General features: G+C 38.6%; 2 protein-coding genes and 1 non-coding gene across 11 annotated transcripts in view; 1 reads left to right on the top strand and 2 right to left on the bottom strand.

Moving 5' to 3' along the window:
• Bmpr1b (bone morphogenetic protein receptor type 1B) overlaps window positions 1–5,892 on the top strand; it is a 376,549-nt gene extending 370,657 nt beyond the window's left edge. For all 8 annotated transcript variants that reach the window (XM_046459181.2, XM_046459183.2, XM_058583843.1 and 5 more), the window contains 2 exons: window positions 470–600; window positions 2,135–5,892. In XM_046459181.2, the coding sequence (XP_046315137.1) occupies window positions 470–600; window positions 2,135–2,260 (257 nt within the window). In that variant the 3' untranslated portion in view covers window positions 2,261–5,892. The remainder of the gene's footprint in view (window positions 1–469; window positions 601–2,134) is intronic.
• A 3,087-nt stretch (window positions 5,893–8,979) lies between these two features.
• Unc5c (unc-5 netrin receptor C) overlaps window positions 8,980–24,254 on the bottom strand; it is a 370,561-nt gene continuing 355,286 nt past the window's right edge. For both annotated transcript variants that reach the window (XM_046458973.2, XM_046458974.2), the window contains 2 exons: window positions 16,412–16,590; window positions 8,980–15,640 (listed from right to left, as the gene is read on the bottom strand). In XM_046458973.2, coding sequence (XP_046314929.1) covers window positions 15,475–15,640; window positions 16,412–16,590 — 345 coding nt within the window. In that variant the 3' untranslated portion in view covers window positions 8,980–15,474. The remainder of the gene's footprint in view (window positions 15,641–16,411; window positions 16,591–24,254) is intronic.
• On the bottom strand, window positions 21,951–22,054 carry LOC124102790 (U6 spliceosomal RNA). The gene has a single exon (XR_006854987.1). It is a non-coding gene; the product is annotated as a U6 spliceosomal RNA (small nuclear RNA).

Here is a 24,254-nt window from a genome sequence, read left to right as displayed (position 1 = left end):
AAACCCCATTCTTATGATTAAGCAGAAAAAAATGTCTGACATTTTGCAACCAAACTTATGATATTCCTAATTTCAAATTACAGTAATAGAAACAGTCACATATTATGTAGTATGAATTCAAGATGTGGTTTTCAAATTTTCATTGATTTAATTTAAATGTCTTAAAGATTTGGTCTTTATAAAATTGGAAATTTTGATATGTTCATTTCACTTAGCATTTGGAAGTTAGAAAAAAATAGCAAAATAGCTTGAAGATCTATGAAAGTATTTTCTTCTGGGTGTTTTATTTTTTTGTAAGTTAGGCTGAGAACCATTTGGATAAGGTTTCTCCCCCCCACAAGATCTATTGTTTGTTGGCCTAAACTTGTATTTAATATTGATAGTCATTTTCTTTGAGAACAGTTTGTCTGTTAAGAGTTTTTTCCCCCCTACTTTACAGAAAATAATAGTACTGAAAACATATTTTCAGGTATAGTGGAAGAATACCAGCTTCCCTATCATGACCTGGTGCCCACTGACCCCTCTTACGAGGACATGAGAGAGATTGTGTGCATCAAGAAGTCACGACCCTCATTCCCCAATCGCTGGAGCAGTGATGAGGTAAGGCCTGAGGTCACTGTGTGTTCCATGGTCATCTCAACAGACTTTTCCTCTTTTGTCCTAATTCCAAGTATTCCCTTAGTGACATTCTTCTTTGTTTTGATGATGATGATAATGCTGTCTTACTGCAATAATTTATATGGAGCTATGTGTAGTGTGCTGAATCTTCTGTTCATTTCTTCCAATTTTATTTTGCCACTTTCAGAATATATTGGGTGGGTCAACATTGAGCCTACAAAATAGATAACATTATATCATTTATTTATGAAGTCTTGATATTTGCCTAAAGGCTATTATTTGTTTTTATGAATATACTTTAAGCATCGTGATTTTTCTTCATAACAAACCCAGAAATAGCTTTCTGCCATTTGGATGAGAGAAAAAGGCAGGTATCTGAAGAGCTGAGCTTTCTGTACAATGAAGTGGTACAAGTGGTTCTAGTTGAGCTGCCTGACCGAGTGTCTTTGTTAATAAGGATGATGAGATATGATTTGAACAAATCCATATTCAGTTTGGCTCCGAGGGCTTACTGGTAAAACCCAGATATTTCTGGAAAGGAGCTAACAGAAAGGACAAAGTGAATTGGGCAGGACATGCCTTTCAGACTCTGTTTCCTCTGCCCCTCGTGCTTCCTTCACTCACTGTGCCTTCGACTCGTCCAAGCCCTAGAGTTCTCCAGCATGCTGGAACATTGGAGATGAATTTGAAGTACACCCAGAGAAATAAAAGAGACTCTTATCAAAATTGAACCAAACCCAGTGCAATCAAGCAGGCAGAGTACTATCTATGAACTAATTGTTCAGTGTAAAATTCTTAGAAAAATAATCTTTGTTTTATTGGCTTTGCATGTAGTCACTGAAATGATAAATAATATGGAATGTTTTCCAATGAACTGTGCAGAAAGCATTTTGAAATGCTGGAGTTACATTATTTCAAAGGTAGTTATGGGTGTCTATGTTATTTGGAATCCCTTCACTAAGTATTTCTGATGAAGTGAAATTGTGCTTTTCAATAAGAAGACCAATGATTGATGCAGCATGGGAGAACACAGGAGAAAGTTTTAGTGATGCTGTGCACAGGTCATTAATCTTGTTAAGTGGTACAGTGTGATGCTAATATGGAGCAGGCAACTGTGGTTTAGGAATAACCATGTTTGTTTGAATATTATAAATTAGATGAAATATTTAAACTTATCAAGTTTATAAACAATCTGGGAGTGTGGGATAGAACACAGACTTCCTTGGTGTCTGTATATTTGCTTAATATTCAAAACTTCTTCAAATAGACCCTGTACCATCAGCAAAACATTTGCTTGCTCCTATTTCAAGAAAGACCTGAAAATCTTTTTGAGTTATTATCATTTTACATAAGAAGGAATTTTAATGGAATTTTGTTACTATGTAGTTTTAAGGGTACATCTAAAAATTATTTTCAGATTTTATGAACCCAAAACTGAAAGACAAATATCAAGTGCCAGCTTTGCAGATAATATATTTCTTAAACATTATTCCAACATTCCTCCTCTTTTTCACAGTGTCTAAGGCAGATGGGGAAACTCATGACAGAGTGCTGGGCTCACAATCCTGCATCAAGGCTGACAGCCCTGCGTGTTAAGAAGACACTTGCCAAAATGTCAGAGTCTCAGGACATTAAACTCTGATATGAGGGTAAAGGAAGCATCTCCGCCGAAGGCCAATAGATACTCGTCTGCTGTGGGCAGAGCAAAAGGTGTTAAAGAAGCATCTGCAGTCCAAGCCTCGAATGTTGTCCTGCTTCTTGGTGGGTTCAGACCTTACCTCCCAGGGAGCAGCCTGGACATAGACTAGAGAAGTTCCCAGAACCCCAGATTCCTCTGTGTCTGTTTGTAGGAGGGAGAAACCGCTTGGGTAACTTATTCAAGATACGATGCATGTTGCTTTCTAAGAAAGCCCTGTATGTTGGGATTGCCATTTTTTTAAAAAGATGCTTTAATTTTGCCAAAATAAAACAAATATTGTATATGTTTTAAGGTTTATACTATTATAGTTTAATGATAACAGAAGTTCTTCCCAGAAACTGTGTTGGAAGGTAAATTAAAATATATGTTTTTCCATTGGTAGAATGTGTTGCACTCTAACAAAAGACAGTCTGTGAAATTGGAGAACATAGAATGGAACTCATCTTAAGATGACCCCCAACCTGGCCACCTCCTACCACTTTGGCCAGCCCTGAATTTGGGGCTGCCACAACAATGTGAATGCATGTGGGCACAAGTTCTACCTTTCTGGGAACACGTTTTGGAATTCCTGCAGGTGGCCTTTTGCAGCTTCAGACAACATGGAACAAATGAAGGTTTTATGTGTCTGTAATAGAAGTGTTGATGGGTGTTCTTCAGAACCACTTCTGTCTCTGATTGTGTTCAGCTGTTCTTTCATGGTGAAATCCCTTCCTTTTCATTAAACACAAGCAAAGCTTTTTCTCATGTGCAGAGAATTGACCTGTGCATGCTTTTGATCTCTCAAATAGAAAGATCAATATTAAATAAAATGGCCATGAGTTGTGTTAAAGACAAGGTACTCTAAAATAATTTGCTATTGTGTTGTAAGAACATGTCAGTAAGGTAGGGAGGACGCTGAGGGTGCAGATGACTTGTTTCTCATATGTGCAAAGGAGCCTATCTCAGAAGCATAAGGAAAGAAGTATGCACACCTTATTTTGTATGGTTAAGGATGGTTTATTTTTGTTCTTTTTTCTTATCTGAATTAAGAGATAGAGGGGAAGCATCTGTCTGGTTAATTTCATTAAACTTTAATTTAAAAATAGATAAATATAACCTTCAGATAGAATAGCAGAAGAGAGTTAGTGGAGACCACAAGATATTATGGCTGCTGTGATTTATTATGCTAGAATAAATATGGATCTAACATGGGCATCTTCAATGATCATTTCACATCTTAAGATCACTGGCTCACTTTATTCTTGTGATGTTCAATTCACTATTTAATTTATTATTGTTTTTCTGCTCTGTAATACTTGCATAAAATATTTCTCCATTTACACCATTCTACGGGATTTTAACTTTTGAGCAATAGGAATAAAATCATCGACAGTGCCAATATTCTCTAGCAACAAGAATCTAATAGTTTTAAATTGTGCACACTGTTCTCAATTTTTTTTTTTCATTTCATTTCCTTACTGTGGTTTTCCTTTGCTTCTTTAGTAGTTAGTTAAAAAAAGAAAAATTGTCAGCACTTCCCCCTTGGTGTTTAAAAAAGACATTCCTTCCAGAATACTCCAGGGGGCAGTGTTTTCTAATGCATTTTCAGCGGGTGACTGAAGGATGGAAAACTTTTGAAAAATTGACAGCTGCATGAAAAATGAGAAAATATTTTTCTCACTTCTGAAGTAGACCTGCAGCTGGTGTCTTGTTCATCCAGAGAACACTCTGAAGCAATGAGTGCATGGGAGACTGCTTTCGGTTTAGGAAAGCACTCTCCATTCTGCATTCTTTTCCCTGGGTTTCTTCATAGCAACGTTTTGTTTTTCACTCAGAACAATTTCTGAATCCTTGAGTTTGAAAAAAAACCTTAGGAGTAAAAACAATTGGTACCAAATATAATTGTAGTCAGAAGGCTGCTTACTGATATTAAAGTAACCTCAATAGCAATGTAAAGGTTCGTGTCTGTTGTGTCAAATTATATTTTTTGTGATAGTTTAGAAGGAATACAAGGTTAGAACTAAGTGTGATGATCACCTGAGCCTTGGAGAGAAACTTTGGTGCCTCTAATCAGATCATCTACAAACAAGTAAGTAAGCATTTTTGCCAGTTAAGCAGAGCATAGTGTTTTTTTCTTGGATTTCCCTAAATGTAAGTGAGGTTGGGTTCACCTCTTAGATAAAACTGCGTTGTCTTTTTCTTGAACATCAATAACTTCAAATGAGAAAATTTTGTGGAGAGGTTATGATTTAAAAGTAAACTAGATTTCTAGGGTTCCAGTGGATAGAAGGAAATTCAAATAGTGTCCAAATTTCTTCTTTGTTGTTCATTTGGTTGTTTTGGGGAAAACTGATAGCTTACTTTATAATCCCCAACCTGATTTATTTACTATGAAAATTTGAAAATGATTCCTGAAATATTTTAAAATACCCACATAGCTATGATAGTATTTCAGTGAAACAAGAATTTATTTATGAATAGATTTTTTTTCCTCTGTATCTTACCAAAATATACTTTTCTTAGGTAATACTAAGTTGTTCTTGAAGACTACCTACTCAGCTCCCAATAATCCTTTATAGTTTTAAAATTTCTAGCAGCTAAGTGAATTTTATTTTTATTATTATTATTTTGTTTTGTCTTTCAATTGAACGAGTGAGAACCTGACAGTCATGTAGTTGATTGCTTATTTTCTTCTAACCCCTCTGTCCCAAAGGAATCCTAAATTATTAGTTGTTAGATAAGCTTTGTATGCTAAGACGTTCAGGTTTATAGCTTATGTATGTGTGTACATATTATTATAAATATAGATGTATATATAAATATTATGTTCAGCCTGGAGTCTGGCACAACTCCATTATGTGGATTAGAGAGTAAAATATTATGGATGATAAAGTACTAAATGAAACATAATATTTATTTATGAAAGCATATAGATTGTTAACTCACCAGTGAAGTGCTCTGAGCATCATGTATGAGGAGATCGGCCTTTGACTTGGAAACGCTGCTCAAAAGTCACTCATGACAATTCTTTTTATTCCCCAAAAGAAATCTTCTTAGAAAACATGCTGGGGTTTTATTTAAAGGGAATTTTTGGATTCTGCATTTCAATTGGTGTGTAGTCAAGTATAGCATGTACTTAATTAATGGCCGAATTGCGTGCTCCTAGTGTCATGCATTTTCTTTTGGAGTTTCATGTGGGGCCCATCCTGGCTCCTTGGAAGGCAGAGAGAGGAAAGTCTTCCACACTTGAGTTTGTTCAGTCCTAATATCTCCTCAGGAAACTGTCCCATAGCAGTGGGAATGAAAGGAGTAGCATCAAAAGCGATTTAGTTTAGCAATTATTCCTCTCACAAAACAAACACAACAATGCCATGTTTGGGGGAGAAAAGTTGGGAATATATAGGGGTTTTGTTGTCTGTCTGTTTCAGAAGACTCATTTATGTTCTTCGGGGGGAACCAGTGCCTTACGAATTTGTATATACTGTAATTATTCAGGACTAGGGAACAAACAGTTGTATTGTATTTGTTACAAATTGTATATGGCTTTGTTTTAACATTCCCTTAAATAAAATGGTTTCATTCTCCCCTTAGAGAAAACATGCCTGTTATCTCGTGATTGTGTCTTTTCTTGTTTTTGAAAATATCACATTGTAACAGGAGGAAAGCAAGGAAGACGGCAGATGCAGGTAAGTGTGAACATTTTGTGGAAAGAGAACAAGCAACATGGCTCAATGGCTTCCATTTTCCCTGTAATTAGGAAACACAGTCATCTGCTGAGAATAAGGGAAAAGTCGGGGCCGTCAGTGGTTTGAGGAGAGTGAAGAAGGTTTAAAATTGCACTGTGGAGAACGATAGCTTCCCAGAGAAACAGCCAGCTAAAATGGGCAAGACCAAGGGCCAGTGGAGGTAGGTCATGCTGGGTGACACCATAGCCCAGTCTCTGGGCCACCAGCCGGCCTGTATGTGAATCCAGGCTAAGTCATTCTCCCAACTCTGTGACACTAGGCATGTTCTGAACTTCTCAAAGACTCACCTTCTTCCCTGTACAGGTGAGAATAATATTAATAGCTACCATGTGGAGTTGTTCTGAACATGAAATAATCCTTGTACCAAGCATAGTTAAGCATCCAACTATTGCTGTTAGCTCTATTACAGATTCATAGTGCCCATTTCTATGTGGCTTGTGATTTTTATTTTATTTTTTTCAGCAACCCAAAATACAGGTACAGAGACAGCAATGATTAGATTAATTTAGCACTGGGGTTTTTCAGTCACAGGCAGCAGCACATCATGGAAAATAAGAATTACTATCATCAAAGGGCCATGTGACATGGACTGTAGAAGAGGCTGCTAATAGACTGGAAGGAACTAGTCAGAGGAGGGAATCCTGGCGGAGTTGGAGCTGTATTGGTGGCTTCTGAAAGAGCTATGGTCAGAATCAAGATTTCAAAGGGGGACCAGTAAGACTAAGGACAGGCTGAGGGTGTGATCCCAGGAATGGATCTCAGGAATTTAGTGAGTGGACAGGATTATTGGTGATGAAAGAGGAACCCCAAGGCCTGGCTTTTAGATATGCTGTGAATTTCAAAGAGCATATGAGGCAGAATTGTCCAAAGGCCTTGGAAAAAAGGGTGGGTAGTTTGTGGGGCCAGAAACTAGAGGTGAGGTGGTAGGGCCCACTGGCCTGAAATGCATGGAGTCGTTTTTATGCAAGGGTAATGATCTAGCAGTTGGAAAATGGTATGAGAAAGACCCTGCCTCCTTGACAGCTGTGAGGCCCTTGGAATGTGGAAGAACAAGGCTACGCTGTGGCCTCAAAAACTTTCCCAGGGGAGGAGAAGATCCTCTGCCAAAGGGCAGCAAAAGTATTAGGGCTGTTTTTCCAAAGGTTTTGAACCTTGGAGAGCAGGTTGGGAAGTTTGATTTTGAGGGGGACCCATTGGAAATGGGATCAGGAGAGAGGAAGCACAGAATTGTTTGGGGTGGAGCATGTAGGAGGTTTTGCATCATGAACTGTAGTCGGGGACTGAAAAGTCAGCCTGTGGCTGTCCATGTTGGCAGCTTCATTCCTGCCAACTGAAATGTGACTCACAGTTGGGGTTCAGACTGACCTGATTCAAATCCCATCATGTTCATTTTCTGAGTCCTGCAGAAGTATACAACTTTGCACCCCCAACCTTCTCACCTATAAAATGGGATAAAAATCCCTATGTCCACCTTATAAGGCTCTTATGAGGAACATGAGATGACACATGAAGTGTGTGACAGCCCCATGCCAGGTGCATAATAGGTGCTCAAAACACCGCCTGACATTAGTTTCACCTGGAAATTTCCATTGGAACACCCCTCCCACCCTTTCTGCTCCCCACTTTATGCTGAGACAGCCATGCTTTTCTAGACTCACAGGCAGACAGTAAATCCCAGGCAAGGAAAAAGTTTCTTCTTTTGGGTCACTTTAGGGGCAGGCATGGTTGTCCCATCTGTCACAGTGGCAAAGTATAGATGCCCCCACTCTCAGGAGAACAGAAATGGTTGCTCGCTGATTCCTAACCACATTGGGATATAATCCAGCTGTCCTGTCTCTGGGCCTAGGCGAAGTTCTTTGCCTAACACCCACAGGCAGGCACAGAGGGATGGATGGAGAGCGTGGTCAGTTCTCAGAACTTTCCAGTGACCTCAACTTGGAGACAGGCTGGAGTTGGGGCCCCTGACTTGACCTTGAAAGCCTTTGTGTGCTCTCCTAGGAGCAGCAGCTTTCTCAGCGGGATTCCCAACTGCTGAAGCTCCAGAGGAGAGGTCAAAAATGGGCTGAGACAGTGCTACCAAGTGTTTTCTTTGTACAATTTTTGTTTACTTTTTAATTGAATTTTTATTCTTCCAACTACAGGCCTCCCATTGATTCTACCCAGGTTCCAGTTTACATAGTTTCATTATTTCCTTGGCCCTGAACAAACATTTGTGATGCCACCACTGAATCCATGGTAAGTCGCTGTCCTGAGGCCCATGGATGAGAGTTGCTCAACCCTGCTGCAGTTGCCTACACTGGCTAACCAAGCTGAGGACCCTTCTTGAAGTAGTTCTCTCAGGGAGGAAAGGGGGACCATTGCTCCCACTCCTCAGTCTCATAGCTGCTTTTCACCTCTCACCTGGAGCTTTCTGCTTGCTCCCTAAGGGAACAACTAGGAGATCTGTTCCCAGTGGAACACCTTTGCTGGTATTTTGCTCCAGCTCTAAGCTACGTCATGGGGTTTCTGTCAACCTTTCATTTCCTGTTAGTGTCATTGTTTATAAACTCCATTTATAATCAGATCTCTGAGGGTAGGACCTGACACCACTGGCAAGTTCTCCAGGAAAATTTTGACACAGATGGTCTAAGACACTCATTCTTAAGTGCTCACTGGCATCACCTGGGAACTTTCCAAACTCAGTGCCCAGGCTGCAGCCAGACCAATTACACCAGAATCTCTTGAGGTAGGGCCTGGGCATTAGTTTCTGAGTCTGGGGTGATGCCAGTGTACAGCAATGTAGAAGAAGCACTGTCTTAGAATTTCATCCTGTGACTGAGGGAGGTTGTGACTACCATCCACACAAGATCCAGAGGTCTTTGGTCCTACGGAAGAAACATGATGATGCTTGATACGAAGGAATAATTTGTCATGAAGAAACCAGGGAGGCAGGCTCTCTGTTGCTTATAAATATAATTTATTACCTGTTTAAAAATTCTTTCTTACATTTTGTACATGTTGGCTGATGGAATAAATGCAGGCAATTTACAAACCAAGGGGACTGCAGGAAAAGTCAGGAGCGGCAGTAAGAGAGAGCAAAGAGGCACACCCAGAGCTGGTGTCCCTCACCTCTGCCACACAGCAGGGCGACAGACAGAGTGCCCAGAGAGCTCTCCTCTGTCACCAGGGAATTTTTTTTTTTAGAAAAGGAATTGCATAGAAGATACAGCAAGAGGGAACTTCACAACAACAAAAGAGGTGTTCCATATCTGAGAAGCCAAGGTTGTGTTGTTTTGCTTTAAAAAGAAAAATGACAAAGCACAAAACCTCAATCTGACATTTCTGCGGTTGAACTGTTCCAAAGAAGACAACAGGAGGACGAGCCAGCCGCTCCAACTCAGACCGCTGCCAGTTGTTCTCTGACAAACCCTGGTTGTCATCTTTAGAAAAAGCAAAGAGGAAGTCACCATGCTACAGCTCAACATTCAACACAGACGACACTGTGACATCCAACACACACACAGTGATGATATTCCCTGCATCTGGGCCCAATGCCTTCTGTCTGGGCGAGGGCTTCACTGTCAACAGCAGGTCTAGGTAAGACTGAAGAAGGCAAGTCACCTGATGAACTCGTCCTGATTCTTGCTCTTTTTTTTCTTTCCCAAGGCCTGGAGGACTATACTATGTCACACCCCTACATTTACAGATGTCATTGAGGACTTTAGGAATACAAAAGGGCAAAGGCATTTCCCACTGGCTGTAGATTTTTTATGCTATTTTAAAACAAGCCTTGCTTTAACATCTAGAACACACTCAAGCCATGATTTTTGATGTTGCCTTACCATAGTGCTGAGGATCCAAGGCCAAGAGCTGATCAACCTCTAGGGTGCAGATCAGTAAAAGCTGCACACAGTTCAGGTTCCAAAATCCACAACGGGGAGTGCCCCACCCCTGTTAGTGGCATCCAGCTCCACAGCAAGCCTGATAGTGCCTCCTCCAGTAGACCTCAAGGATGACCCATGATTTAGACTTATTTGTAAGGGAGCCTGAAGTGTTATGATCTGCACTTGATAACCTTGCTAAAGCACAAATTTGAAGTGGTATGATAAAATGCTGCTGTTGTAGGGTAACACAATGGCTGTTGGGCAGCTGATTTTACCTGGGGGCAGCTTCCTTGTTTTCTATTCAACTGGTGGGGCCACGACTGCCGGTGATGTTCTACAGGGATTTCCAGTTTAGGATTTTGAGAATTTCTGGAAAGATCGGTTTGAGTATGCAAGTGTGTGAGTACACAGAGGACTGGGGAACAGCCCCTGAGAATTGCTTGGTTTTGTGCGCTCATACATTTGTGGAGCCCTGTGGGTTTGTCCTGGTAATGCCTCCCCAACCACACTAAAACATGCCTGAGGCATACAGTACACTTGGTTGAATGAGCCCATTAATGTCCCACCACAGATCAATACAGGCAGTGGCCAAGCCCACTGGAAAACCTAGGAGCCATGAACTCTTCTGACAACAGTAAAACGTGAACAGCCACATGGCCAGTGAGATGAAAGAACCAGGAGGGAAGTTCATTGTTAGACCTAGTCTGTAGAGAAAATCTACCCATGACATACAAGAGCATCTCCCCGCTTTTCAAAAATAGGTTTTCAGGCCAGAATTTTGGAAATAATTATGACTTCATTTGGCTTACTTCTCCTATATGGACACAAGCTTAAATTAACATTGGTTACAATATACTTATTCCCCATATTCCTTATTTCATTAAAAAATCATTAGGGATGCAAAGGAAATCTTTCAAAGTGATCATTAAAGCCAGAGATTATACAAATAGATCTCTTAGGGTAGAGAAACAGTATTTCATTGCACAGAGGAAAAGTTCTAAGGATTTCAGTCACATCAGCTTAGTACATTTAAAAAATATAAAAATAATACAAAAACAAAGTATAATAGTTGGTCCTATGAGGCACTGGAAAGGTTAAAAAAATTATTAGCTTGAGATAATAATAAAAATATTCCTTATTGGATCTATAAAATCTAATGGTCATTGGCCACGGTCATCTTTACGAATAATTGGTTTTGAGCAATGGCATTTCTGATTTACAAAGGCTTCTCTGTTCTCAAAGAAGATGGCTGGAGCCTGATTTCAGTTCAGCTGTTTCTGTGGCACTCCCTTCATTCATTGGCCTTGGACTTGCACTGAGGTCTCCATATGAAACTTATGCCCTGTCCAGAACAGCTGCTTATGAAAAGCTGAAACTCACATTCAGCTTGAAGACTGAGACTCAACAAGTAAACCTTTCCACCTTCATTATCCACTCTTGGAGGTTCTTACACAGGTTTATGTTTGGTCCTGGGGCAGGCCTTCTAGAAGCAAAGGCCTGAGGATTTTGGGGAGATGTGAGCATCTCCCCAGCTCCCCACTTCTTGTGTAGATTACAGAGCATGAATTACCCAGGAGCACAGCCGCTGTGTCCCTGACAGAGACACACAGGAGGAAACTCAGGGCAAGAGCCTGGTTTGCTCTTCTCCAGAAGAAAAGTCTAGAGTCTACCTACCTTCTGAATGATGGGTTATAAAGATACCTCACTTACAGGAAAAGGCCCTTAAAGACCCTTTACTTCATGCCTGGTTTCCAGAGTGTCCTAAACTCAGGCCCCATGACTTTTCCCTAAAAAATGGCTCTGTGTCTTTGATGGTCGAATATGAAAATGGCTAATGATGATGCATTTTAGTGTTGGGCACTTCACTCCACAGTGCTCTGCCCTCCAAGAGCTTGGACCACTCATGTAAGAAGGGGGTTCTGGCATCACAGGTGAGTGTCCATTTTGGAAAATGTCCATGAAAGGCTGTTAGCTGTGTGTTCTTTGGTGTCACACATACTCGCATCATGGTCTGCCCAGTTGCCAATATTGAATCCAACTTTATTCCTTCCAGATCCCTTTAAGAAAATCTGAATTAGGGTTGTGAAAAGAAAATAAAACCAGGATGAAACCTCTGCCATATTCTAATATTTGAATTATTCAAATTCAGAAGAAAGGCTTCTTCTCAATCAACAGTCACAATTTCTCTTCCTTTAGACATAGTGTTCCTATTTGCATATATAAGACTTATTTCTTTCTAAGCAGATACTCTTACATTTCCAAAGATAAATATTAGGAGAGGAGATTTAAAATATACAAAGCCCAGTTAAAACCATAAATGTTAAAAATGACAACTTCCAAAGACTTTTATACAGATTTTATGTATTTCTGTTACAAGAAAGCAAATAATGATGCGTATGAATGACTTGATGATGTACTAGGCTCATAATGACATGTAATTTTGAGATGGATGATTGAAGTGAAACTGTGAGAAGAAGAAAATTACACATTTGAAGTGATAATATCCCCACATCTATTTGTTAAAAAGGTCCTGTTGAGTTGTACAGGTACACATTCCCTTTGTCAAACAACTTATATTAAACTCAGGGCAGATTGCATTCCACACCACTAGATGGCACCATGCACAAATGATAGTTCTCTCCCTCTATCCAAATGAAGGAAGCCGGCCTTCCCCAAACTGTGTAAGCAGGATGTGGCACATTGGATGGCTGATGAAGTGGCTCCCTATGAAATGAACTGTTCTGTCCAGATCTTCTTAAGTTGGAAAGCAATCTAACAGCTATTACTTCACTCCCAAAGAGAAGGAAAGCAGAATTCTTAGTGAAAATTGACATATGGTGTGTTGTTTGGAAGGAAGTTGTTCTTCATCTGATAGGAAACATGAGCTCTGTGATAGATGAGTAACTTGCAAGGAGTCAATCATTCTTCCCTCTTCTAGTGGTGAGGGGTTGGACCAAAAAACAAGCCTCTGAAGTGAACCCTAAGGGCCTTCAATGGCTTTAACAACACCATTCCTGCTTGCTCACTGTTTGTTGATATTTTTTTTAATCAAAATTTTTCAGCAAAAGTTTTGGGATTGATTTCATATGTATAACTACATATTTTCTCCCCTCTATTTTTATGAGGTACAAAAGTTTCTTTGAATATCCAGATCAGATTTCTTGGTTTCTATAGATGATTCTGCAACACCAGTACTAAAGAACAATCTTGACAAGTTTATTTTAAGATGCAGCCATGGACAACAACTCCTGCTCTTTTAAAAAATATCTAGATTTTTTAATTTAGTAAAATCTCATTGGTACAGTCATTATCCACTGAACTTGTGTACTAGTGCAATCTCCCTCTTCCTGATCAGTGGAACAAATATTTTTATATATGGAAATTTGAATGCACAGGTTGGCTAGAGAGAGATTATACAATATGTATCTAAAACAAAAGATAAATAGTACAAAAGAGGCTCCATAACAAGGTACCAACTGTTCCTCAATCATGGGGCTGGAGAAATCTGAGAATATCAAGAGGTATCCAAAATGGGAGAGGAAATACATGTTTTAAGATGGGATAAAATGTATAAAATGATTTCTAATTCAAATTCAGCCAGCATTCTGGATACCTCCAGCCTTAAAGTAAACCACAGTCATGTTTAGAATGTTCTTATTTAAGCACACTCAGTCTTGGTTTGGCTACTGGCTTTGACTTTGTTCCCCACCAGCTGAATGAATGGATTCGCTGTGTTAAATGAAGAGCCTGTGATGGTCCCAAGGAAACTTCCTTGTTGACACAAAGGAGTTTGTTGACTAACATTTTACAGGTTAAAAAAAAAGTGGGGGGGCTAATTAAGTAGCCTTTGTAAATGTTACTGAATATTATTAAAGCAAAGACTGGGGGGAATAAAACACATCAAGTTCCTACTGCAGGAAGAACTTGTAGGAATGATTTTGATATTAAGAAAATAAAACAATAACAAAGCAGAATTTACCACTAGTCAGGAAGGCAAGAAACCTAGGGGTCCCATGAGAGGAGAAGAACATGATACTAAAGGGATGCCGTCTCTCAGCGAGCAGCATAATGCAAGGATATAAAGAAAGGACTTTAAAGCTGAACAAATATATTGCAGGTTAGAATAATTCTCTGCCAAGTCAAAATGATTTGAAAGGCATAATGTAGTGTGTGGGGGGGAAGGCTAGCTGACTGAATGATCCAGGTCAGAGTCCGTTATCATCTTCAGACTGATGAATGAGACTGGAGGCCTAACAATGGAAGTCCAGCATTGTTGAACCTTGAAGGTGATCTGATCCCACCCCTTATGTTATAGGTAAGAAAGCTGAAATACAATGAGTTTTAATGCCTTTCCCAAGGCAGTTCAGCTAGACAGAATTGATTTTCTGATTTCTAGCTCTTTTCCCAACCACACTGCCCCTAAGGCAGACAGAGTACTATGGAGAGTCAACGTGGCACCACACAACTACACTACTAAGTGAAATTCAGGGGGAACACTTCTCATAGTAAGACGCAAAGGAGAAAGACCCTGTCTGAGCAAGCTGAAAGAACTGATTGATAAGCCAGTGAGTGCTTACTACCTTTCCAGGGTAGAATGGTAGAAGAGGGTCAAAGGTCAAGGAAGCAATGCCTGTTGGACTAAGCTGGTCACCCCACCCACCTCTTATGTGAGGAAGTGAGGCAGGTCTGGTCAATACCAAATACTAACAGTACCGCTAACAAAAACAGAAGTTAAAAGAAAACCCTTTTACTAAAATACTTGTAGATACTCATCAATAATAATAATGATACTTTTTTAAAAAAAATCTTTAAATTTCATATTACAAACACGCCAAGAAGAAATGTTTTGAGCGTTTGAACATGAATCACTATCTTCCCTGCAATGCTACAGCTTTACTCCTAAAGCACACCAGGCAGGTGCACCCAAGGCATAAGGAATCTTAGTCATTTCTCCTTTACATTTAGATTCTCCCCTTCCCTGATACAAACAGTAACACTGGTTCTACAAGTTCTAGAAACAGAACATTGATTGGGAGGATTATCTGAGACACTGGATGTATGAGATTTGTAGCAAAAGTCTGACTTCTTTGTAAATTACTAATCTGAAATAGACACAACAAACCGTCCACAGCTTCAACTTCAAATGATTTGAACAAAAATAGAATGCGCCATGGACAGTGTCTGCATCCCTGTCCAATTTGATGTAAACAACATTTGTAGAAATTGGGTTTGTTAAGAAAGTTTATCCATATATCTGGATAGCAATAAAAAGCGTTTCCTAGGAAACTGTAAGATCCTGTACCATACAGCATACAGCCCAACTAAGAGGAAAATTAGGTTGACTTCTAAATTCAAGGTACACATTTACACAATTTTTCTTAACTCCTGTGATACTGTCCAAGTCAAGTGGGCATGTACATTGGTAGTCGTATCTGTTCTTCTCTCTCCCGCTGCCATCTTGCCTGTGAAGCTCATTGGTCTAGTTTGGATTTCCTCCTCAGCTGTGTTTTCCCTGGACGGCCACAGACTCCCTGTGCATTTTCCTCCTTCACCTTCATTTCCAGTGTGGTCAATACTGCCCTTCTGCTGCTAAAGACACTACTGTTTCATGTCTTCCCATTTCTTCCAAGACAGCTGCCAGCATGCTCAGGTTTCCATCTGGGAAGTTCTGTGCCTCCCAGAGATCCAGGATTACACCAGTGGGGCTTGATTTGGTGGCAAAGTAATTCAAGTACCTGTAATTGGGAATGGGAAAATGTGCTGAAAGGCAAGATTTATGGATCTATTTTCTCTTCTGTTGTTACAGGGCTGAACTTTTCTGTCTCTCCATCTGTCTTGAAGTATCTTGGCCCCACTGTGGTTTACAGTGAGCCATCCTAAATGACTAGCCCATACTTAATTAGATCAGCTCCAGACAGGAGACGTGATGTTTAACTTTGTTAACCTCAACTCTGAGTAAGATAATTTAAGAGACAAGATGTCTATGGGTCATATCCTAAACAGGAAATCAAGAGACTTATGTTTTCTTTCCAGCCCAGGATCTTTGACAGGTCGTGCCACATCCTTTGCCCGGTGGTGATGGCAACATTCTACAAAGTGGAGGCTCCTGAGGTCTCATTATAACTTAATATCAATGCTATGTTGGCATGATAATTATTCACCAAGCATTAGGTCCTGCTCCACTGGAGATGAGGAACAATAATTTAGTGAATGAATATAATATTTAGGAGCATTTAGCCTATCAACTTGGCAAAGTAGGTCACAAAACCCCACGCTTACAAATGCCAAACAAACCAAGAATATATCTGTGAATTAGGTTTGTAAGTCTGTATTGTGAGATGTAAAGAAGCAGCTTAATACAGGTTTGCAGAATGAAAAAGTAAATAGATGTATGGATGGGAAAGAAAACAAATGCTGCGTTATGTCTAATAGTTATCAGTCCTGGAGACCTGTGTCTAACAGAAAGTAACAGAAAGAAACCAGTCTTGGAGCCTGGCCACACCCACCTGTCCAGATTTAGCTTATGGGCCAGCATCCTCCAATCATGGCCTCTTGTCTGTGGGGCATCCAGGCTGCTGCAGAGCTTCTGCCTGATGGGAAGAGGGATGCTGAAAGCGCTCGGCCCTGTGACGGTGGTGATGGTGCTGGCAGGATCCAGCAAGGGCAAATCTATGCCAGTAGGTTCCTGCAGGAACAGCACAGCATTATTTCTGGACAAAAGCAATCCCTATTGAACTCATGAACATAATGCCTTGCTTTGAGTGATAAGAAGAGAATGGGTGCTGTTATTCTCCTCAGTAAGAATGGCTTCTTATAGACCTGAAAGTTTGGCCTCGCTGTAGGTAACTTGGCCTGGAGGTGGACAGAAGTACATTTTGAGCTAGTTTGCATAGCCTTGCCTCCTAGATCTATGGTAAGGATTAGGTAGATGAAAAGCTCTGTTGTGATTCAATCATGGTTTTTGTAATGGGATTCTCTAGGAGGAGAGAAGAGAGGGAATATCAATAATCCTAAAGGTTGAAATTTCAAGAAGGGAAAATGTTCAAAAGGGCATTTCTTTTGAGAATGAACAGATTTGAGATTAGAGAGCTACTGGAAACCATCTGACCCTGAAGGAAATGCCCTGGACCAGTGCCTGAGTAAACTCTTTCTCTGACCCTGCAGAAGGTGGTTTGCTTCTTTCTTTTCTTGCTGGGTAAAATGGAACAAGTCTAAACGATATTAAATTAAGACAAACTTTTTTATAGAAAATGATAAACACAGTATATTGCCTTAGGGCGAGCTGCTAACGGCAGGCATCCTCCAATTGCTGTACATCCTTTTTTTAAAAAAAAAAAAATCTAATTTTAGCAGAGAAACCTATAAATTGGCTCTTAAAATAGTTTCAGCTCATAAAACAGCACAAATGCAAAAATCGGAATTTCATCTGCAAGAGAAATTCTAATCATTTTCTGATCACTTCTGTTGGTTGGAAAAGCAAAAGCAAATGTTGCCTGGGAACTATTAAAGCAATAAAAGAAAATCTACTTAATCTATGTTAAATGTCATATCTCGTGTTCTCTCTCTCTCTCTCTCAAAGCAGGTTAGTTACTCCTTGGTATGCATAATTAGTTGCTGGAGGATAAACTAGCCACACAGAGTCTCAGCCATCATGAAGTTTCTGATGTCCTGCAGAGTGCTCAGCCCAGGAGGTCAATGCCACAGTTTCCCAGAGTCCCCTGTACCTGCTCTACACTGCTTAAGTGGCCTCTACAGATATGTGAGTGCTGGCACAGTGGCAGGTAGGTGGGGTCTCAGCTACATGCATCCCAGTGTAACTGGCAGTGCACTCTGTATTCTGGGATCTGACTTCTAGTCAAATTGGCTGCTGACTTCTAGTTTTGTGAATTCCCACTGTACAGGGACCATCCAGGGACTTGTAGGGTATTGTTGAAGCAAAACTAATTAATTTTTTTTTTTGCAATAATGTGCACAGTGGTGTTGGCTGCAATCACAGTGTTTCGCCTCAAAATCCAAAGCTTGGCAAACAGATTCCCTTGGCTCCTTTGTGTTAGCTCCAGCACATACCAGGATTTAAAGGACTGTGGTATGAAACATAGAAGCATCCAATGTGAGCTGGAATACCTGAATGAATATCACAACCTGCTTCTCTTCTTCCCTCAGGCACAGAGGTCTTTCTGAAGAACAGGAGAGAGAGTTCCTGACCTCTAGGGAATAGAGTTTAAAGAAAGGTAACCAGAAGAGTGATCTGAGGATGCATGGCAGTGTTTATTAAAGGATTTATGTTTGTGATAGCTGAACACATATCCCAGTGCTCATATTGGACATAGAAGGAAGTATGGATGGGTTGGGGGTGGTGCAAGCAAAGAGGAATCCCATGCTATTCCTACAATATTGTGCCAACACCTGTGTAGAGTCCTGTTTTCTTCCTTTCTAGACAATAACGACAGGGCCAAGGGAAATCTACCATACTCCCTAATATACCACCACCTGATTGTCCCTGGGTGGCAGTGGAGATTAAAGTCTGCAAAGAGAGAAGTCAGACTTTTGAAGCTCTGACTTGTGTCCCCTGAGACTCTCCTTATTACTGTCGGCCACAGAAACTCCCTACTGCTTACTGTGATCCATCCTGCACATCTGCCTGCAGGGCTCCAACGATGGGCATCACTATTTCTCTGTCTTTTCTCCTCTTTTCTCATTAAGAAGTGTTACATACCCCTCCTCCTGCATAAGTTCCAACTCATAAAATTTTTTTATTAATAAGTATTAATTGTACACATTAATAAGGGTTCAGTGTGATCTTTCTATACATGGACACGAGAGGTCTTTCCATCTTCTAGTATCTTCTTTGATTTCTTTCTTTAGCGTTTTATAATTTCCACCTAGTTAGGTTTTTTCCCTGGGTATTTTATTTTGAGGTCTTTATGAATAGAATTATTTTCCTAATTTCTTTTTCAGTGAGTTCATTATTGGTGTATAAAAAAGTCACTGGATTTTGTATGTTGATTTTGTATCATACTACATTGCTCAATTTATCAGTTCTCAGAGTCATTTGGTAGAGTCTTCGATTCATATCACCTGCAGACAGGGGTAATTTGACTTCTTCCCTTCCTATTTATATCACTTTTTTTTTTCTTTCTCTTGCCCAATTGCTCTGGTTAACATTTGTAGTGCTACAATGAATAAAAGTGATGAAAGCAGATACTCTTGTCTCATTCCTGATTTTAGAGAAAATGCTTTCACTGTTTCCCAATTTAGTGTGATGTTGGCCACAGGGTTGTCATATATAACTTTTATCATGTTGAGGTATAATCCCTCAATACCTAGTGTCTTCAGAAATTTTATCACAAAGGGATACTGAATTTTATCAAAGGCTTTTTTTAATATTTATTGAGATGATCATGTGATTTTTGTTTTTGGTTCTATTTAGGTGCTGTTTTGTATGTATTGTTTTCTGTATGTTGACCCATCCTTGCATACCTGGAATGAAACCAACTTGATTGCGGTGTATGATATTTTTAATGCATCACTGAATTTGATTTACAAGTATATTATTGAGGATTTTTGCATCTGTGTCCATCAAGGATGTTGGTCTGAAGTTTTCTTCTGTTGTTATTGTTGTATCCTTATCAGGTTTTGGTGACAGGGTAATACTGGCTTCATAGGACAAGTGTAAAAAAGTTTTGTCTCTCTATATTATAAGATAGCTTGAGGAACATTGGTGTTATTTCTTCTTTAAGAGTCTTGTAAAAGTTGACAGTGTACCTGTCGAATCCTGGGCTTTGCTTTGTTGCAAAACTTTTTTTATAAATGATTTAATCTCATTGCTTATTATTGATCCGCTTAGGCTTTAATATCCTCTTGGTTCAATTTTGTTAGGTTACACATGTCTAGAAATTTGTCTATATCTTCCAGAGATTTTCCATTTTATTGTAGTATAATTTTTAAAATAGTCTCTAATTATCATTGGATTTCAGTGATAGCTACTGTAATATCTTTTTGTTTCTAATTTTATTTATTTCAGTATTCTCTCTTTCTTTTCATTAGTTTAGCTAAGGATCTGTCAGTCTTTTCAAAGAACAAAGTCTTTGTTTCATTGATTTTTTTTTTCGTAGAGTTCTTTTAGTCTGTCTCTATTTCATTCAGTTCAGCTCTGATCTTTATTATTCTTTCCTCTACTGATTTTGGTTGCTTTATTCTTTTTTCTTAGGACATTGAGATAAATCATTATCTGAGGTCTGTTTTGTTTTGTTTTTAATGGAAACACTTATATCTATAAACTTCCCTCTTAGTGCTGTTCTTGCTGTACCCCCATATTCTGATATGTTTTGTTTCCATTTTATTTCTTCTAGGAATTTATAAATTTCCCTCCTGATTTCTTCATTGACATGTTTGTTCAAAAGTATATTGAACATTCTCTATGTGTTTGTATAGTTCCTCTTGCTGTTGATTTCTAGTTTTATTCCATCACAGTCTGATAAAATGCAAGAAATTATCTTAACTTTTATGTGTTGAGATTTGCTTTATGGCCTAAAGTATGGTATATTTTGGAAAAAGTTCCAACAGCTGATGAAAAGAATGTATATTCTATAGCTTTTGGATAGACTATTATGTAGATGTCTATTAAGTATAGTTGATCTATAGTATAATTAAATTTGTGTTTCTTTATTGTTTTGGGGTCTCTCTGCAACTTTTATGTCCAGCTATATTTATGATATTTGGGCCATACATACTTATAATCATTAAATTTTCTTGATGAACTGTTCCCTTTTTAAATATGTACTGATATTCTTTGTCTCTTTTGACTGCCTTTGGCTAGAAGTCTGTTTTGTTGGCTGTGAGTATAGCTACCCCTGATTGCTTCCAGATTCCATTTGCTTGAAACATCATTTTCTATATTCAATTTCAGTTCATTTATGTCTTTGTCAGTGAGGTGGATATCTTGCAGGCAGCAGATTTTTGGGTCTTGCTTTTTAATCCAATCAGCTGGAATATATCTTTTAATTAGAGAAGTGAGACCATCTATATGTACCAATTATTTCATTTTCTCTTGTTTTTCTTTTGGTTGTTTAGAATAATATATGTTCATGTCTTTCTTAAAGGTTTGTTGGCTTATGGAATTAATAATGCTTGATTCATTACCAATTATTTGTTTACTCTTCTAGTGAGAATTATTCTTTCCTATATTCTATGCTTGTGTTCATCTTGCTTTCTTTTCTGTGTGTAGGATTCTTTAAGAATCTTTGTAAGACTTATTTAATTGTCATGAGTTCTTTCTGTTTATGCTTATCTTGGAAGGCCTTTATTTCTTCTTATTATATTAAGGATAATCTAGTTTGGCAGTTAGTTTCTCTCAGAACTTGAAATTTATCATTTCATGTCCTTCTGACATTTAGAGTTTCTGCTAAGAAATCTTATGATGTTCTTATGGGTTGAGTTTATAAATGACTTGTAACTTCTCTCTTGCAGATTTCAGAATCCTTTCTTTGTACTGTACTTTTGATAATTTAGCTATATTATGACATGGAGAGTTTTTTTCTGATCATTTCTGGGGTCCTAAATGCATCCTGTATACCTTGATGTGCATATAAGATGTGATAATCTTCTGCTATTATTTCACAAATAGGTTTTCTATGCCTTTAGCCTGTATCTGTCTCCTTTGTCTACCCCTATGGTTTGCACCATTTATCTTATAATCATGTCCTATAGATCCTGCGTGTTTTATTCATTCTTATATTTTTCTTCATTACCATTTGAAGGTGATAATTTGTCAACCTTACCTTCAATATTATCTTCTTTCTTAGGCTTGAGCTACTCATGATAAGGCTTTCAACATGATTTTTATTTGAGTTTTTGAGCTTTTTATTTCTAAGATTTGCTTGGTCATTTTTTAGAATCCATATTTCTTTATGAAATTGTTCTTTTACATACTTCATTCTCTTCCTTAATTCATTCAGATCTTTATTCTTATGGCCCTTGAATTCATTGATCATTTTTACATCAGAATTTTGAATTATTTGGTATTTCATTCACTTCAGTATCTTTGAAAATATGCAATGCTTCATGAATGTGTGTGCCATAACTGCACAGAGGCCATGCTAATCTCTGTATTGTTCTAGTTTTAGTATACGTGCTACCAAAGGAAGAACCAGCTTTTCTGTTTTTATTCAAGATTTCTTTGGCTATTTGTGTTTCCATTTGAATTTTAAGATTATTTTACCAATTGGTATTTTGATGGTCATTGCATTGAATCTGCAGATCACTTTGGGTAGTATGGCCATTTTAATTAATATTAATTTTTCCATTTTTGTGTCTTCTTCAGTTTCTTTCATTAGTGTTTTTTTCATTTTCATTGTAGAAGTCTTTCACTTCCTAGATTGGTTTTCCTATGTATTTTATTTTTGAGGCTTTGTGAATGGAATTCATTTTTCTGATTTTTTTCTTAGTTCATTATTGATATATCAAAAAGCTCCTGATTTTTTATTTTGCACCCTGCTACATTACTGAGCTTATCAGTTCTAATAGTCTAATAGTTCTAATAGTGAAGCTTTAGGATTTTATATCTATAGGATTTTACCATGTGCAAAGAGGGATAACCTTATTTCTTCCCTCCATTTTCATTCTTTCTCTTATGAAATTGCTCTGCCTAAAACTTCTAGGAGTATAGTGGATAAGAGTGGTGAGAGTGGATACCCTTATCTTCTTCTTATCTCAGAGGAAATGCTTTCCATTTTTCCATATTGTTTGTGATGCTTGTTGTGGGTTTGTCATTATAGCTTTTATTATGTTGTGACATGATCCTTCTACACCTAATTTGTACCATGAAGAGATGTTAAATTTTCTTAAATGCTTTTTTCTGCATCTATTGAGATGATTGATTTATATCCCTCATTCTACTGATGTGATATATTATATTTAGTGATTTGCATATATTGAACCATCATTATATCCAGGGAATGAAACCTATTTGATTATGGTGAATGACTCTTTTGATATGTTGTTGAATTCTATTGGCTCATTTTTTTTCTTCTTTGCATCTATGTTCATCAGGGTATTGGTCTGTTTTCTCTTTTTGCTATGTCTTTGATTTTGGTATTAGGATGATATTGGTCTCATAAAATGTGTTTGGAAGGGTTCCCTCCTGTTAATTATGTGGAATGATTTGAGAAGAATGGTATTCGTTCTTCCTTAAAAGTTTAGTCCCAACTCTTCATTAAGCAGTGACAGATATTTTCATGACCTGTATCAGTGGCTCTTATCAGACCTCAGAGTTGGTGCATGTAAAGTGAAGAGCCTAGGTCCAACACAGAGTAAGAGCTTTCACAATTTCATAGTCTGACCCCAACCTTTCTCAGGTTGCCCCATCCTTGGTTTGACTTTATATGACTCATACTCTCAGAATAGACCACTCACTCTTCCTAGCACTATTTCCATGGGTGCCCTCTGACAGTTCTTCTGCCCTCTCACCTCTGTCTGGCATATACCTCAAAGCATGGCTCAAATGGCATCCTCCTCCTTGGAGGCCTCCTAGGTCCCTTTCACAGTTCTTCTGCTTTCCTCCCATTCTGCCCTGTGCATTTTCTTGAACTTGTGTGTGACTCCTTTGATTTCTCAAATTTTGTGAAGGTGAAAGAATTTTTGTCATTCTTAGGACTGCTATGATCCCTAGCATTGTGTTCTGAACATGGAACCCACTCAATATTTGTTGAAATGAGAGAAAATATTTTTTTTTTTCCTGGTATAGGACATAGAATTCCACTCATGGAGTAGTGTGTTAATCTTTCTTCCAAATAAATGTGACTAGTGGGTTGATTCTTTTTTCATTTTTAGATCCTGAAGTTAAAGGGCAGTTAAAAATAGGCCTGGATCTCAGGATAGTCTGCTTCCATATTCATGTTGCTCCCCTTTTCTTGGTGAGTAAAGAACCATCACCATTTATGTAGGCGTTAACATCCTGAGCTCTCTAATCCTGGCTACTGTGTATATTTCTTTCTGTGTAGACAAAACAAGATCTATAGGGCATAATTTCTTGTCTCTCTTACCATATGGCTGACAATAGCCTTGGAGATAAAAAAAATACATGTACATTTACATTCAAATTTCATCTAGTAATTTCTTTTACTGTTAGTTTTTCTTTTACTTCCAGGTAAAAGTAGAGATCACTCTCATGGAATGCTTATTACAATAATTGTTTATGGTATTGGTACCATCTGTCTCTGATGTTATGATTCTCTTAAACATAAAATTTTTCAACATTAACCAAACAGCTGCTATGGGTGATGGCACATATTTCAGGGCCCCACAGGTTCTAAGCATATGCTGTACCACTGAGCCCAACCCTGAGCCAGA

Source organism: Marmota monax, unplaced genomic scaffold (genome assembly GCF_021218885.2).
Source record: "Marmota monax isolate L192 unplaced genomic scaffold, Marmota_monax_Labrador192_F-V1.1 WCK01_AAM20220418_F8-fsc00002, whole genome shotgun sequence".
Classification (NCBI taxonomy): Eukaryota; Metazoa; Chordata; class Mammalia; order Rodentia; family Sciuridae; genus Marmota; species Marmota monax.
This window is presented reverse-complemented; position numbering and strand designations above follow the sequence as displayed.